General features: G+C 43.6%; 2 protein-coding genes across 7 annotated transcripts in view; both read left to right on the top strand.

Annotated features, from left to right (window-relative positions):
* Positions 1-2,920, top strand: part of ap3d1 (adaptor related protein complex 3 subunit delta 1) — a 31,640-nt gene extending 28,720 nt beyond the window's left edge. For all 6 annotated transcript variants that reach the window (XM_008297461.1, XM_008297457.1, XM_008297460.1 and 3 more), the window contains 2 exons: positions 45-124; positions 244-2,920. In XM_008297461.1, the coding sequence (XP_008295683.1) occupies positions 45-124; positions 244-339 (176 nt within the window). In that variant the 3' untranslated portion in view covers positions 340-2,920. The remainder of the gene's footprint in view (positions 1-44; positions 125-243) is intronic.
* A 7,587-nt stretch (positions 2,921-10,507) lies between these two features.
* LOC103368917 (ubiquitin-conjugating enzyme E2 R2-like) overlaps positions 10,508-17,905 on the top strand; it is a 25,942-nt gene continuing 18,544 nt past the window's right edge. The window contains exon 1 of the mRNA XM_008297454.1: positions 10,508-10,831. Within this exon, the coding sequence (XP_008295676.1) occupies positions 10,649-10,831 (183 nt within the window). The 5' untranslated portion in view covers positions 10,508-10,648. The remainder of the gene's footprint in view (positions 10,832-17,905) is intronic.

Here is a 17,905-nt window from a genome sequence, read left to right as displayed (position 1 = left end):
CTCTGGTGTTGTTGTGCTGACGCTTGTGTTCTTTGTGCGTTCAGTTGTGGAGCGGATCGACTCCTGTGCCTCCATGTACAGCAGGTCAATCCAGGGTCACCACGTCTGTCTGCTGGTCAAAACTGTGAGTAAACAGCAGAGATCCACCAGAGAACCGAGCCGCTCTGAGCTTCAGTCTGAGCTTCAGTCTGAGCTTCAGTCTGAGCCTTTCTCATCCGTTTCTCTCCTCTCTGTGTTTTCCAGTCCGCTCAGACCGTCTCCATTGACGCTAAATGTGACGAGCCGACGCTGCTCGGGAATGTGCTGGACGAGATCAAGCAGACCTTCTCTCAGTGCTGATTGTGTCTGACAGCCCCAGGGTGCCCCCCGACCCCTCCACGCCGCCCCCCGACCCCTCCCTCACCGAAACACGACATAATCATGTTACCAAACACTGCGGCTGGCACGTCCAGTATCGCCTATTTATTGGTCCTCAGATTTGCAAGATTTCTTTCCCTCCTGCTCCTCCTCCTCGTCCTCCTCTTCCTCCTTCCTCCTCCTCTTCCTCCTTCCTCCTCCTCCTCCTCCTCCTCTGTCGTTCCTCTGCACTCTGAGCTCTGTGGTCCCTCCTTCGTACTCGCTGTTGTTTTACAGACTCATGGTGTAAACGCTCCGTCTCCTCTGCGCTGCGCTTTGATTTTTACTTCCTGGTTTTTCGGACAGCCAATCCGCTGCACTCTGACTCTGCCGCCGAGCTCCTGGTTCTGGACGCCCGGCGTCCTCTGCTCTGCCCTTTTTTTCCACCCTCCACTCTGTGACAGTCGTGTAATGTGATGTTGACAACTGGACTTTTTTCTCTCTTTTTTTCTTTTTTTTTGCTGTTTATGGTTGAATTGTATTTTTACTGTTTTGAAGTTTTCTGTTTGTTTTTTTTCTGTTTGTCGTTTTGTCGCTTTTCTGTTTCTTGTCTGAAGCCCGTCTGCGCCTTCGTCTCACCCCTCCGGTCCGCTCACTAAACCTCGAGCTGCTCATCTGTGTCGACCTGAAACAAAAACCCACAACACGTGACTGCGTGTTTTCTCAGACTAGCTGGAAGAACGGCCACTCTTTAACCTGCTCACCCGCCGCTGACCCGCTGCCTGGAGGAGACCAGACGCTGGGCGACAGCAGAGCGGACATGAAACCAAAGCTACATATAAGGCGTGGGTTTTCCACTCGTATCAGGGCTGCTGCCCCCACTGGCCTTCCTGGCAGAGGCTCAGAGCAGATCTGCTGCTGTTAGCTTAACAGAATCCTTGCGTGGCACGACGGCTGATCTGTGCAGTAGTTCAGTGGGTTTGCTGTGAGCCTTCGTCCTGCCGTCTGACCTGCTCCAGCCCCTCATACATCTCATAGAGCCCCACCTCCCCCCCTCCAGTGTATCTGACCCATCTGTGCTAAGCTGCAGGTTGACCTCCCCCCAGACTTTGAACATATCATTCCTTTTGATGGAAAGAGTTTGAAACGATAGAGTGGATGTACAGTGTCATGTGAGGACGCCACCTTCATTCATCTCATCCTCCGCTCACGGCTCGCTGTACAGAAGATGTTCTGTTATTGTTCTGACTAAGGATCGTTTCCTCTGAAGCCACCGTGGTGCTGCAGGCGTCGCTCGTGTCAACATACTGATGTGGTTTAAGGAGAGCTGCCCATCACTGCCCCGCGTCCTGTCTCCATCCCACAACCAGCCGCTCTGCGTATTCGGTTGCTGAAGCTGTTTTCTCTGTTAACTCGTCCCTCTGAGTCAGTATTAGCCGGCGTCGCCTCGGCAGCAGCGAGCGGCTTCGTCCGTCTCCGTGTGAAACGTTTGCGCCTGATGATGAAATCCCTTCGTGTTTCTTTCTCCTTCAGAAACTGCCTTTTTTTTGTTTGTGCATTAACGTGGTATGAGGAACACGCGTCGTCTTCTGAAGAACTCGGCCTCCTCGTAGAGCTCTCTCTGAGGTACTTGATGTTTGAATTTTTTGTGTTTCAAGTCACCGACCCCGTCCAGCGCAACCTAACCTTGTAGTAGCAAGAAGAGAACTGACTCGGTAGCGTCTCTGTTCATATATATACCGGTAAGGCCCCTTCACACCTGTCTGCTGTTGTAGATAAACGATGATGATGATGATGATGTCTGTGACCTGGAGGTCGGGTCCGCCGCTCCACTAGATCTTCAGTCCAGTAGTAGAGTCTGTGCACAGAGGTGATCAGCTGTTTCTTCAGGAATGTCAATAGAAAATAAACCTGTATGTTACTCCTGCTCCTGAAAACGACTGATATCCCAGAAACGACTCCTTAATCATCCCGATGATTCTGATCATTCTGTGCATAATATTAGATTAAAATTTGTATATTGCATGATTAGGAATGTACACTTTTTATTTCCCTTTTTTTTTCTCCTGTTCCACAAACAAAAACTCGTCATTCCATTTCTTTTTTTTTTTTTTTTTTAAATGAAGTTTACTTGACCATTCTCTATTTTTGATGGTATTGTGTTTTTATCTATTCTCAGTTCAGACAATTAAAAAAAGAAAAGAAAAGGAAAGCTATCATTGAATGTTTTAAATTATTGAACACGCGGGAAGGACGGGGGGTTCTGTTCGGGGTTCTGTTCGGTGTCGCCGCGCCGACGGCTCGGGGCTCCCAACCAAAAGAAGCCGTGTACTGAGGGGCGACCCACTCTGTCTTAATTCTCTGTTGGTTCGGTTGTAGTGAGTTATTTTACCAAGTTTGGCTTGTGACATTGACAAATATACTCTCATATGACGGATTTCTAATGGTCATGTCTTTTTATTTCTCCATCTTCAACTATCCAGCTGTACAATGTCATGTTTTAAAAAGGGGACAGCATAAATTATCTACATTCCCTTTACAGAAAGTCCACCTAAATTAAAAGAATAAAGGCTGTGACAAGCTGCTCTTGTCTATTTTTTGTGTGTGTGTGTGTTACAGTGAACCAATAAACGCCCACAAATGCCAAACATGTGGTGTGTTTGTGAACTGGGAGACAGCTGATTGATAAGCCAGTGACGTGCGTGCAGAGGAGGAGGTTTGGCGTCGGAGCTGTTTAACCCCAACAAACACTGATTCATTCTCAGAACTTTAACCATTTAAATGCCGTGGTTTCTGTGTGAATAAATATTAAACATGAAATATTCTTGTGTACTAAATATGGAAAATACAGTTTGGGATACATTAGCAATGTGCAAAACAGCTGATTCTGATGCTTCAGTATTTTTATGCTGTAAAAAGCAGAATCAGGACCTTAAAGACAAAAGCGTTTGTCAAAAAACACATAAAAAGCTGTATATTCATATTATTTTCCACTTTTATTTTGCTACTTTTTAAACCAACATTAGTCCTGATCATACCTGCACATATTTAATAATTTTGTTCACATAGTACCACTGTGTGTTTTAAAAAAAATAAATACTAAATGAATTGTTTTCCATATACTAAATGCTGAAATAAACCTTTGAGTTTGAATTATTTTCGTCTCAGTTGAGCAACAGCAGTGATTCAGATGTAATATTTCTGTTTTGTACAGAAACAGATTTGAAAAAACTTCACATTCGAGGCTTTAAAGACAAAAATGTCCAAGAAAAGAAAGAAAAAAACGGCCATAAAACATGGTATATATTATTATTATTTTCAACCTTCACTGCTTTTTTAATCCAACATCAGTCCTGATTGTAACGAGAACATAATCTGTAAGTTTTAGGATTTCAACCCTTTTAATCCCAGTTTGTTTACACAATAAAACTGTTCTTTTTATTGAAAAAGAAAATGTAATATTCTGAATTTTCTGAATTTACTAAAGTCTGGGATCAGTGATTGGCAGCAACACTGATTCTGAGCCTCATTATTTTTGTGCAGTGTCAGACTTGAAAAAATAAAACTCACAATCAGGACTTTAAAGACCAAAATGTTATACATTAATATTATTTTGTACTTTCATGGAGGTAAATCTTTTAACCAACTCCTGTCTTGATCATGATTAAATAATTATTCATTCATTTTCAGAATTTTAACCCTTTAAATGCTAATTTGTTTACATATTGCAAGTGTTGTTGTTTTATTATAATTTTATTATAATTATAATTATAATTATTTTTATTATTATTCATACATTAAATGCTAAAGGGAACATTTTTGTTTTGATTACCACATTTACTTTTTTCTAAAGTTTTTAAACCTAAAAAAAAGTATCTGATTCTGAGGTGGTCAAGAGGGAACCTTTTTCTGATTATTTATGTGAAACTAACGTTTGATGTCCTGCTTTGAACTCCACTTCCCAGGAAGCTTTGCGCGGCAGCAGAAGTAATCGAGACCTCTGCTGACTGACAGCGAGCAGCTGAGTTGAGAAAAGTTCAGGAGACCAAACGGCGGCTTTTAGATTTACTGTTTTCCGTAGAACTGGTCGGTTTGGACTCCAGGGTCGCTCAGCAGAACTCCTCTCATGTCTGACAGCAACACACCTGAAACTGGAGGCAGGCTAGCGCGCTGTAGCATCGCCAAGCTAGCACCGGTCACAAGAGGCTTCCGGCGTGGACTTAGAAAATAAGACACCAGCTCAAAACGTTAAGATTTACCAGATATCATAGTGAAGTATAATGTAGTTCAGTTAACTTTGGCCTTAAAGAACAGGGACTTAACTGAATTTCAGAAATGTCAGTCAGAGAGTTTAGAAGTCACAGACTGATATAAGTTAATCTAGAGAAAGACGGACTCCTCCAGGAAGAATTATTTTCTTCTAGGAAAACAGTAACCTTCAGGGAACCTTCAGGGAACAGTTTGTTGCACATGATAATAAATATTACATATGATCAGGAAATGTTGTACATGAAATTTAAATTACTGCACATGATAATTAAATATTGCAGGTGCTACTGAAACAGATATTTCACAAAGTATTGAGGGAGTAACACTGATATCATTGTATGTAGGGGTCCAATGATTCAGCTCTGTAATATACATTTTGGACATTCATACATTTTACGTACTTACAGGCATTGTTAATACATTTCACGCTGTATAACTACTGTTTTTATCTAGGGTTTTGTTAGTTTTTATATAGGTTTTTGTTAATTTTCTAGGTCACTAGACTACTATTTATTTTATTTTTTATTTGATCATTATTACAGCTGTACTCGTATCTATTCTCACACATTTACACTAATCTTAATGCTATTCCATTTCTCACGTTGCACTGCACTTTTACTGCCTCTTTTGCACTTCTGAGTGGATGCTAAACTGGATTTTGTTGGTTTTTGTTCCCTGTGAAAACGCAGTCAAGTTGAAGCCAACTGAGTCGAGGCTTTATTTTGAAAGCCGCAGCCGGAACTTCCTCCGCTAAGCTGCGCGCCTTGCCAGCAGCAGGTTCAGATGGTCGTTAATAACTGGGATTGTTCAGAACAACAGAGGAAGGCGAGCAGCTCCGACCGAACGCAGCCCGGTGGCGTTTTTATTTAAAAAANTCCTCCTCCTCTGTCGTTCCTCTGCACTCTGAGCTCTGTGGTCCCTCCTTCGTACTCGCTGTTGTTTTACAGACTCATGGTGTAAACGCTCCGTCTCCTCTGCGCTGCGCTTTGATTTTTACTTCCTGGTTTTTCGGACAGCCAATCCGCTGCACTCTGACTCTGCCGCCGAGCTCCTGGTTCTGGACGCCCGGCGTCCTCTGCTCTGCCCTTTTTTTCCACCCTCCACTCTGTGACAGTCGTGTAATGTGATGTTGACAACTGGACTTTTTTCTCTCTTTTTTTCTTTTTTTTTGCTGTTTATGGTTGAATTGTATTTTTACTGTTTTGAAGTTTTCTGTTTGTTTTTTTTCTGTTTGTCGTTTTGTCGCTTTTCTGTTTCTTGTCTGAAGCCCGTCTGCGCCTTCGTCTCACCCCTCCGGTCCGCTCACTAAACCTCGAGCTGCTCATCTGTGTCGACCTGAAACAAAAACCCACAACACGTGACTGCGTGTTTTCTCAGACTAGCTGGAAGAACGGCCACTCTTTAACCCGCTCACCCGCCGCTGACCCGCTGCCTGGAGGAGACCAGACGCTGGGCGACAGCAGAGCGGACATGAAACCAAAGCTACATATAAGGCGTGGGTTTTCCACTCGTATCAGGGCTGCTGCCCCCACTGGCCTTCCTGGCAGAGGCTCAGAGCAGATCTGCTGCTGTTAGCTTAACAGAATCCTTGCGTGGCACGACGGCTGATCTGTGCAGTAGTTCAGTGGGTTTGCTGTGAGCCTTCGTCCTGCCGTCTGACCTGCTCCAGCCCCTCATACGTCTCATAGAGCCCCACCTCCCCCCCTCCAGTGTATCTGACCCATCTGTGCTAAGCTGCAGGTTGACCTCCCCCCAGACTTTGAACATATCATTCCTTTTGATGGAAAGAGTTTGAAACGATAGAGTGGATGTACAGTGTCATGTGAGGACGCCACCTTCATTCATCTCATCCTCCGCTCACGGCTCGCTGTACAGAAGATGTTCTGTTATTGTTCTGACTAAGGATCGTTTCCTCTGAAGCCACCGTGGTGCTGCAGGCGTCGCTCGTGTCAACATACTGATGTGGTTTAAGGAGAGCTGCCCATCACTGCCCCGCGTCCTGTCTCCATCCCACAACCAGCCGCTCTGCGTATTCGGTTGCTGAAGCTGTTTTCTCTGTTAACTCGTCCCTCTGAGTCAGTATTAGCCGGCGTCGCCTCGGCAGCAGCGAGCGGCTTCGTCCGTCTCCGTGTGAAACGTTTGCGCCTGATGATGAAATCCCTTCGTGTTTCTTTCTCCTTCAGAAACTGCCTTTTTTTTGTTTGTGCATTAACGTGGTATGAGGAACACGCGTCGTCTTCTGAAGAACTCGGCCTCCTCGTAGAACTCTCTCTGAGGTACTTGATGTTTGAATTTTTTGTGTTTCAAGTCACCGACCCCGTCCAGCGCAACCTAACCTTGTAGTAGCAAGAAGAGAACTGACTCGGTAGCGTCTCTGTTCATATATATACCGGTAAGGCCCCTTCACACCTGTCTGCTGTTGTAGATAAACGATGATGATGATGATGATGTCTGTGACCTGGAGGTCGGGTCCGCCGCTCCACTAGATCTTCAGTCCAGTAGTAGAGTCTGTGCACAGAGGTGATCAGCTGTTTCTTCAGGAATGTCAATAGAAAATAAACCTGTATGTTACTCCTGCTCCTGAAAACGACTGATATCCCAGAAACGACTCCTTAATCATCCCGATGATTCTGATCATTCTGTGCATAATATTAGATTAAAATTTGTATATTGCATGATTAGGAATGTACACTTTTTATTTCCCTTTTTTTTTCTCCTGTTCCACAAACAAAAACTCGTCATTCCATTTCTTTTTTTTTTTTTTTTTTAAATGAAGTTTACTTGACCATTCTCTATTTTTGATGGTATTGTGTTTTTATCTATTCTCAGTTCAGACAATTAAAAAAAGAAAAGAAAAGGAAAGCTATCATTGAATGTTTTAAATTATTGAACACGCGGGAAGGACGGGGGGTTCTGTTCGGGGTTCTGTTCGGTGTCGCCGCGCCGACGGCTCGGGGCTCCCAACCAAAAGAAGCCGTGTACTGAGGGGCGACCCACTCTGTCTTAATTCTCTGTTGGTTCGGTTGTAGTGAGTTATTTTACCAAGTTTGGCTTGTGACATTGACAAATATACTCTCATATGACGGATTTCTAATGGTCATGTCTTTTTATTTCTCCATCTTCAACTATCCAGCTGTACAATGTCATGTTTTAAAAAGGGGACAGCATAAATTATCTACATTCCCTTTACAGAAAGTCCACCTAAATTAAAAGAATAAAGGCTGTGACAAGCTGCTCTTGTCTATTTTTTGTGTGTGTGTGTGTTACAGTGAACCAATAAACGCCCACAAATGCCAAACATGTGGTGTGTTTGTGAACTGGGAGACAGCTGATTGATAAGCCAGTGACGTGCGTGCAGAGGAGGAGGTTTGGCGTCGGAGCTGTTTAACCCCAACAAACACTGATTCATTCTCAGAACTTTAACCATTTAAATGCCGTGGTTTCTGTGTGAATAAATATTAAACATGAAATATTCTTGTGTACTAAATATGGAAAATACAGTTTGGGATACATTAGCAATGTGCAAAACAGCTGATTCTGATGCTTCAGTATTTTTATGCTGTAAAAAGCAGAATCAGGACCTTAAAGACAAAAGCGTTTGTCAAAAAACACATAAAAAGCTGTATATTCATATTATTTTCCACTTTTATTTTGCTACTTTTTAAACCAACATTAGTCCTGATCATACCTGCACATATTTAATAATTTTGTTCACATAGTACCACTGTGTGTTTTAAAAAAAATAAATACTAAATGAATTGTTTTCCATATACTAAATGCTGAAATAAACCTTTGAGTTTGAATTATTTTCGTCTCAGTTGAGCAACAGCAGTGATTCAGATGTAATATTTCTGTTTTGTACAGAAACAGATTTGAAAAAACTTCACATTCGAGGCTTTAAAGACAAAAATGTCCAAGAAAAGAAAGAAAAAAACGGCCATAAAACATGGTATATATTATTATTATTTTCAACCTTCACTGCTTTTTTAATCCAACATCAGTCCTGATTGTAACGAGAACATAATCTGTAAGTTTTAGGATTTCAACCCTTTTAATCCCAGTTTGTTTACACAATAAAACTGTTCTTTTTATTGAAAAAGAAAATGTAATATTCTGAATTTTCTGAATTTACTAAAGTCTGGGATCAGTGATTGGCAGCAACACTGATTCTGAGCCTCATTATTTTTGTGCAGTGTCAGACTTGAAAAAATAAAACTCACAATCAGGACTTTAAAGACCAAAATGTTATACATTAATATTATTTTGTACTTTCATGGAGGTAAATCTTTTAACCAACTCCTGTCTTGATCATGATTAAATAATTATTCATTCATTTTCAGAATTTTAACCCTTTAAATGCTAATTTGTTTACATATTGCAAGTGTTGTTGTTTTATTATAATTTTATTATAATTATAATTATAATTATTTTTATTATTATTCATACATTAAATGCTAAAGGGAACATTTTTGTTTTGATTACCACATTTACTTTTTTCTAAAGTTTTTAAACCTAAAAAAAAGTATCTGATTCTGAGGTGGTCAAGAGGGAACCTTTTTCTGATTATTTATGTGAAACTAACGTTTGATGTCCTGCTTTGAACTCCACTTCCCAGGAAGCTTTGCGCGGCAGCAGAAGTAATCGAGACCTCTGCTGACTGACAGCGAGCAGCTGAGTTGAGAAAAGTTCAGGAGACCAAACGGCGGCTTTTAGATTTACTGTTTTCCGTAGAACTGGTCGGTTTGGACTCCAGGGTCGCTCAGCAGAACTCCTCTCATGTCTGACAGCAACACACCTGAAACTGGAGGCAGGCTAGCGCGCTGTAGCATCGCCAAGCTAGCACCGGTCACAAGAGGCTTCCGGCGTGGACTTAGAAAATAAGACACCAGCTCAAAACGTTAAGATTTACCAGATATCATAGTGAAGTATAATGTAGTTCAGTTAACTTTGGCCTTAAAGAACAGGGACTTAGCTGAATTTCAGAAATGTCAGTCAGAGAGTTTAGAAGTCACAGACTGATATAAGTTAATCTAGAGAAAGACGGACTCCTCCAGGAAGAATTATTTTCTTCTAGGAAAACAGTAACCTTCAGGGAACCTTCAGGGAACAGTTTGTTGCACATGATAATAAATATTACATATGATCAGGAAATGTTGTACATGAAATTTAAATTACTGCACATGATAATTAAATATTGCAGGTGCTACTGAAACAGATATTTCACAAAGTATTGAGGGAGTAACACTGATATCATTGTATGTAGGGGTCCAATGATTCAGCTCTGTAATATACATTTTGGACATTCATACATTTTACGTACTTACAGGCATTGTTAATACATTTCACGCTGTATAACTACTGTTTTTATCTAGGGTTTTGTTAGTTTTTATATAGGTTTTTGTTAATTTTCTAGGTCACTAGGCTACTATTTATTTTATTTGATCATTATTACAGCTGTACTCGTATCTATTCTCGCACATTTACACTAATCTTAATGCTATTCCATTTCTCACGTTGCACTGCACTTTCACTGCCTCTTTTGCACTTCTGATTGGATGCTAAACTGGATTTTGTTGGTTTTTGTTCCCTGTGAAAACACAGTCAAGTTGAAGCCAACTGAGTCGAGGCTTTATTTTGAAAGCCGCAGCCGGAACTTCCTCCGCTAAGCTGCGCGCCTTGCCAGCAGCAGGTTCAGATGGTCGTTAATAACTGGGATTGTTCAGAACAACAGAGGAAGGCGAGCAGCTCCGACCGAACGCAGCCCGGTGGCGTTTTTATTTAAAAAAATAAATTTTAAAAAAATAATCCCGTTTTATTTATTTTTTTATTATTTTCTGCTGTGAACACGAACCGAACCGAGGAGCAACGTTGCGACGGGCTTCGTCCTCCGGCTGGTAGCTGCTGTGTGTGTTTTTTTTTTCTTCTTCTTCTTCTTTTTTCTTTTTTTTTTTCTCTCCTCTTTACACCGAGCTAGCTTCGTCCTTCGCCAGTCGCAGCTCTTCTGGTGGGTCGCTGAAGATATTTGCTGGAACCGCGGCGGAATATGGCTCAGCATGGACATCATGTAGCCAGTTCCCAGAAAGCACTCATGCTGGAGATGAAAAGTCTCCAGGACGAGCCGGTGGAAGGCTTCAAGATAACTTTGGTGGACGAGTCGGACATGTACAACTGGGAAGTGGCGATATTCGGACCCCCGAACACACACTACGAGGGTGGTTATTTTAAGGTGAGTGGCTAATGTTAGCTAGCTATTGTTCTTTAGCTGCTTAGTTTGCTGGACGTTTAAGTGGCTTTTTTTTATTATTTACTCATAAAGCACAGCCGTTAACCTCCCTGCTTGTCGTGTGAGCCCTGTTTGTTTTTTTTTTTTTTTTTTTTTTAGTAGTTTCTTGCTAGCAGGTTAATAACGTTAACTGGGCTAATTAAACAAGTTGCCCCGTTTCGCTTTGGCCATAAAACACACACAGCTCTTTGTTCAACTTTAAACCAACTCCAGCAGCAGCTCCAGCTCAACGAACACCTTCGTTTCTGTTGGTTTTTATTGTTTTTTAACCTCCATTTTTTAAAATGTGAAAGCCCAGATTTGTCCAGGGCCCTGACAGGGAGCTGGTCTGACACTTACTTTTATGTTGGCGTTAAACAAAAGCTGGTTAGCATGACCGCCTCCAGCTAACTGAACGGAGCCGCTCATCAGCAGCAGCAGCTAACCAACTCATCACCGCCTTTTGTGTTCGTCTGTGCACATCAGCAGGTTCACAGGGCTGTTTGTTGTTGTTGTTGTTGTTGTTGTTGTTGTTGTTGTTGTTGTGTTTGTTCACATTCAGTCAGAGGAGCCACATCCATGAAGCGTGTCACCCCTGAGTCTGAGCATCTTGTACCTCCTGTTAGAGCCACTCAGCTTGTTTCCTATTTTGGGGGAAACTCTTCAAAATGTGCTTTCAGTTTAGAAAAAATGGTTAAATTTAGCCACTTGTGCACCACAAGTCTAGAAGTTAAATCTCCACCACACATCCAGATCTACACTTTGATAAAGTGAGACCTAAAACAGGACACCGACCAGGTGTGTAACAGCTCACAGGTGATTTATTCGACCAGTTTCTTCCTGAAGGCCGCCTCATGAAGCAGCTTTATTCAAATGACAGGAACGGTCCAGACCTGGCAGCTGGATCGAAACCCTCAAACATCCACAGCTTCACCGTTTGTCGTCCAGAATGTCCTCCAACTTCACCCAGTGCTTCAGGAGCATCAGGATCACATCCCAGCACCACCAGTAGCACCAGCAGCACCATTAGCATGGTGTGACTTGTTGCTGACTTTGATCATTAAGTCTTTAGTAGGGATGCGATGCGTTAGCTCGCTATTCCTTTATGTTAAACGAACGGTTTGAGTTTAATAAAGTGTGACATTTGTGCGTCTGTTCAGGATATTTGATTTGCTCTGTAGCGCACTTCCTCCCTCGAGGCTAAAGATGTGTTGGTTGCACAGATGTGTTGTTCCTGTTTATGAGCTTCTTCCAAAAGAGGCAGACAGTTTACGCAACATCCACTAACTCACTAATATTTGTCTTGGTTTAAAAAAAGAAAAATCTGTCGCGCTTGGCTGATGCTCAGCTGTACCTCTGATTTGTTAACTCCTGGCTGTGAACACAGTTTCTGTACCTGACTCATCAGACGCTACACACCTACACTGTAAATACACAATAGTCTTGCGTTTGTTGCCGCACCAGACGGCCCGCTTTGGTTCTGTCTCCGACCGCTGAGGATGTTACCAAACACCGTTCAGATGTGGTTGTTCATCCTGCTACTGATTGATCACCTCGTCTGGAAACTTCACTGACGTTGTTGTTTTATTGTACAGCAAATAGAAGATGATGAGCCGTGATTTAAGCAGCGTACCAATCTGTCATAGTGAGAGAAAAACCTAAAATACAGGGTTAGGATTAGGCTCCACCGACTCAGATTTTATTCAGTGTCCTTATTTGGGACCCCAAACTGAGCTCTGTGTTATGTTCTGGAGGCAACTTATGACGATATATAGACCCCTATACGCACCAGTTTCTGTGATCCTACACGAGTCCATGTCACCCAGTAGGAAATAAAATCAAATAACTGAAATAATCTAGGAGGAAAACTTGCTTCAGATGTTGCTGAGAAGGAAATTACAATTACATGAGAATATATTTAGCACCTCATGGAGAAAGCAATAAGATATAAGCTTCATATATGTTAGTAAAATAAAGATAAGTGAGCTAAAGGAAGACTGAAATAGAAAAGTGGTGGTACTGATGATGACTCTGAGGTAATACTGCTCATCATCATACATTCATACATCCGTGTATTTACACTTACAGGAACGTTCTGGTGCATCAGTACCACCTTTGTTTCAAAGTTTTGCACTTTTTCATTTTTAAGGGCCAATAGTTGGAAAAAAGAAAAAGGCCTCTGCTGGAGCCATTTACCTCTTTTTGGGTTTTCTGGAAACACTTTTCTGTGTCCTCAGCAGGTTTAATGGCTCAGGGATTAAATCTGTGGAAATATTGAACCTTAAATGTGGCGTCCGAGTGAAGAGGATGTTTATTTTTTCTCATGTGTGACGAAATTCTCAAAATTCAGCCAAAATGTTTCATCCGACTCAGGTTTTGGGACATTGCTGAACATTTGAAAACAGTTTATCAGCATTTTTCCTGCATTCTTTCTGAATTGACTCAGATTGATCCAAATCGGAAGCAATAACAGAATCAGATTCTTCGTGGTGTTTTAATGACGGCTTGTTGTCTTGGGCTCAAAATGACAAGTCAGGTTATTGTTGTGTGTAACCGCTGTGACGTCTTGGATCACGTTAAACTCGTATCCTCCCTCCAGCTCCAGAGAACTTTGTCATTCCAGTTCTTGAGAAGCTCATTGATTTTCGCTCTGGTCTGTTTCAAGCCCATGAACGCAGCAGCGGGCCCCAGCCGGGCTGCCGTAGACGGTGTTGAGCGCGTCTGTGTGGTTGCTGTGTACAGGATTCCTTTGTCGGGCCAGGAATGCACAGCCTGGCTGTGAAATCCACCGCATGGCTGTGACTCATTGTTCTGGGCTCGGTTTCCATCCAACCAGTTTGCCATATTCTAACGAGAAAAAAAAGAAAAAAAATAGAAAGCAGCACCTCGTTTCGACCACGTTGCCCAAACAAACAATCAGTCGTGACACGCCGCAGCTGCCTGCTCGTCTGAACCGGGCCAGGTGCTGACGTCACGCCAAACCTGGCTGAGTCAGGTATTTGTTTCACATGGGTGTTGTTCTAAACGAGTCGCTCCATGACGACGGGCCACAGTGGGCCGACACATACCGAAGTGTCACTCAGACAGGACTGGATGGGTCCACGCTGCACAGCTGCACACAGCACCTGGTCTGAACAAACTGATGGCTGACCTGCAGGTTTCACACGCTGAGATTCATTCAGTGGCTCGTGTGTGTCTTCTGCTCCGTCATGTGAAGCATCCCTGCAGGCCGAGTGTCTGATGACTGCTGGCTGAGGCCCAGTTCGTCCCACAGCCGGCTGTGGTCTCGGGACACGTATGAACCTGAGCAGCTGAGATGGATCTAGAGCCGCGATGATTAATTGATGAGTTGTCAGCTGTTAAATTAATCGCTGACTGTTCTGATAATTGATTTGAGTAATTTTCTAAGAGGAAAAAGTCCAAATTCTTCTGGTTTCTTTCCGCCTCTGTGACTGTAAACTGGATGTCTGTAGGTTGTGGACAGAACAAGACGTTAGCAGACGTTAGCTTTGGGAAACGCTGACCCACATTTTTCACTATTTTTCTGTCGATTATTTTAGAAAACAGGCAACACATTAATCAACAAAGACAGTCATAGTTAGCTGCAGCTAGCTGGATGCTACAGACGATGAGGAGTGTTTAACCAGCGGCTTGGTTTGTATGAGGGATGCACATTTTCAACAGTTTCCTTTGCTGTTAGTTGGCAGCCTCATCAATCAATAATCGATTACATGCACTGAGTGCAGTGAACATCATTTCACATACCATACAGATATTTTTAACAACAGACATGTGATATGAGCTGCTGTTATGGTTTGGTTACGTAAACCAGTGGGCTGTAGCTACGATGTCCTGGTTGTCAGCAGACATTAACCGCCACAGAGGACTTGGTCACGGTTCCCCGTTGCTTCCTAAAGTCACGCAGTGCTCCCTGCAGACCAAAATAAAACCGCAGATAGTCCGAGTGACGCCCCCTCAGGTCGCTACTGTGTTAAACTGTAAGAGGCTCCACCTGGTGGAACAACCGGGTACTGCAGATGATCTTTGTAACATGCGTGTCCATGTTGTGCTTCATCGGTTCATATTTTTTTGATTTGTTAAAATAATAACAGCAGCTGGTTGATTAACGGTCAGTCTTTGACGTCCCTACTCTGTGTGTTGGTATCGAACACGTTCAGTTTGCGTGACACGTCGACTCTGTTTAGTCCTCCACGTCGCTAATCTGAGCCTTAAATGTGAAAACCTTTTCTAATGTGGACTTTTTGAAATATCCTTCATGCAGCTGCACAGTTTCTGCTGCTTGATCCTCTCTCTAGCGACTCTTTCTTTCTCCTCACGTTCGTTTGTCCCGTCTTACAATCACTGTTTGATTTCTACATGTTCTCACAGATTTGTTTGTGGAGGAGCTGTTTGCTTTAAGTTTTCATTCAGCTTTTCAGGAATGTGGCGTCTCCTGATCTGTCCGTCACAAAACTCGCTCAGTGAAGTGATGACAAAGGAGGAACCGTCGTGGATCACAGTTCTGTCTCTGTTCACGGGGAATCAGATCCAAGTGTTCATGAAATAACATCACACTCCAGTTAAACCCACACAACAACAACAGCAGCAACTGAAACATTAATCAGAAGCTCAGCCCCTCGTTGCAAATACTGTTTGATTTTTACAGATTCTCACAGATCTATTTGTTGCGGAGCTGTTTGCTTGGGATTTGAATTTTGCCATCTTTTCATGTTGCAGGTTTGCCACCAAATACATCCCAAAATGATCTGAGTTAAATGGTCAACATGGAGGGACAGTAGCCTAGCATCACGCTGCTGCATTCTTTTGTCCACCAGGAATTGGATCCAAGTGTTTCTATGAAATCACACTCCAGTTAAAACCACACAACAGCCAGTATTCAGCGTGATTTCTGACAAACTGATAGGAGTCACAGCTCCTCGTTATTGTTTGGTTGTCACGTGTTCTCACAGATTTGTTAGCCGCGGAGCTGTTTGTTTGCATCTCCATTCAGGCTCTTGATGAATCTGCAATCTTTGCGTTTCTGTCCCAAAATACGTCATAAAATCATCTGAATTAAATCGTCTAAATGGAAGAACAGCAGTGAGTCACGGCTCTTTCTTTGCTCATGATAACGTCGTCCAGGACTGTTGTTCTAACCCCGGTTCAGATAAAGTAATTCCTCGATAAGCCAAAAATAATGACTGGACTTTCCGAGGAGTTCCAGCAGCGTCCATGTTCAACCAGTGAGCTTTACCTTACATGGCACACAGAACAGAGATGTTCCTCCGTTTGTAGGTTTCAGGCTCTGGCTTAGTTTTGCTCTTTATTATATCAGATTTAATTTAATCACAGATCTCTGTAAACATTTTTACTTGTGCTGGAGCTAAACCCTCCGTGTGGTTGTTGCTGAACAGTTAATTTCTCAGTGCTGATGATCAGTGTGTGTTATTGCTTTTTATAGTATTATGCTGCAACGTTGTGGATTGTGGTTCTGACTTCTCCACCCTGATGAGCTAGTTGGGTTCAAAACACAACCTGGACGCTCATAAAGCCCTGTGCAGGTCCGTGAACTCCACCTGGGATCTGTGACGCTGCTTCCTCAGAGACTTGTCGGCTCACGTTTGGCCAGTTTGAACCTCTTTCTGCTCTGTTCTGTCTCATACACTCGGCACCACACGTCCACGGTTCTGAGCTCGTCTCTTTGCGGGTCACAGAGAGGTGACGTGCAGCAGGAGTCACGCTGAAGGTGTCGTGACACAGAGCTGCACTTTGGTGGAAGGAGCTGGAAGTTCTCTGGATGGATGTGTCATCTGCGTTGCATGAAATTATAATGTAAATGGAGCCTCCGCCGCTCGTACCGTGAAAGGAAATACCTTCCATATCAGCCAAGTGGCTTTCTCCACTGACAGACCTCGTCTCTCGGCGCTGATATGAAAGCAGGGTGCTGCCCTTTGGGTTCGGCTCGAGCCGGCGTGTCTTTTTTAGCTTTTGACAATCAGTTGACAGGCACCCGGTGCCGGCGAGCAGCTGCCTCGGTCTCTGTGCCTGCCTTCCCTCCTTCTCGGGTGTATGCTACAGAATTTGTGCTGCTCCGTGTTGCAGTAGCAGCGGAGGGGAGGGCTCAGGCAGGAGGACCGGCCCGGCTGCAGAGGGCTTGGCTGCGCTGGGCCGGGCCTGGCTGAGCTGCCGGAGTCATGTTTCCCCCTCTGGCTGTGTCACTGAGAAACAAGAGCAGGGCGAAGGAAAAAGAGGGAACAGTGAAGCAGCCAGATCAGGAACAGGCAGAGTCCTGCTTCCTGCAGTGGTCCCCCTTTGAAAGCAGAGCCTGCTGTGAGCAGAGGTGAGCCTGAGGCCCCGGCAGACGCTTAGAACCGTCCCCTGAACAGCCCGGCTGTTTGGGCCGCCACAGTGGTAATCATACCTCTGTGGGCTTTTTGAAATCTCCATGTGGTAAAATCACCCAGAATCAGTTTGAGACAAAGCAGTTTTTGATCCTTTCCTCTCTCCTCCGTGTCCTCCTGGTGGCTGGAGAGCTGAGATAATGAGGCGGGGGCCTGCTGGGTAATAACACCATCATCTCTGGGGCTGCTGGCTGAGTGTGTGCTGCAGGCTGTGGAGTTTGCTCTGTACAAGGACCTTTCTCCCGTCATCCAGGGCGAGTGTCGGGCTGGCTGCAGCAGCGTATGTGAGGATAAGGTCTGCAGAGACGCCGAGAGGTGCACGGGGAGAACAGAATGATTTGTTCTGTTCAGGGTCTTTGCATTGACCTGGTTTACTTCGCCTCGCTGTCGTTTTCCACAGGGTGGGCGCGCTCTCTCTCTCAGTCCCGTCCTCTCTTCAAGGCAGCTTTTTAGGTCACAATCCGAGAAAGATCTTCATAGAAAGAGGAACGTGGTTTCACGTTCTGTGTTCTCGGTAACAAGAGTAGTCTTTCATAAGTCTGTTTTTTTTTTTTTTTTTGCGTGCTTGGCAGGAAATTGGCCGCCCTTCATGTCTGCTGCTCAGATGAGATGTTGAGAGTGAATCACCTTTTGACCG

This window comes from Stegastes partitus, unplaced genomic scaffold (genome assembly GCF_000690725.1).
Source record: "Stegastes partitus isolate 25-593 unplaced genomic scaffold, Stegastes_partitus-1.0.2 Scaffold1222, whole genome shotgun sequence".
NCBI lineage: Eukaryota > Metazoa > Chordata > Actinopteri > Pomacentridae > Stegastes > Stegastes partitus.
Note: the sequence above shows the minus strand (reverse complement) of the source record. Positions and strands in the feature narration are given on the sequence as shown.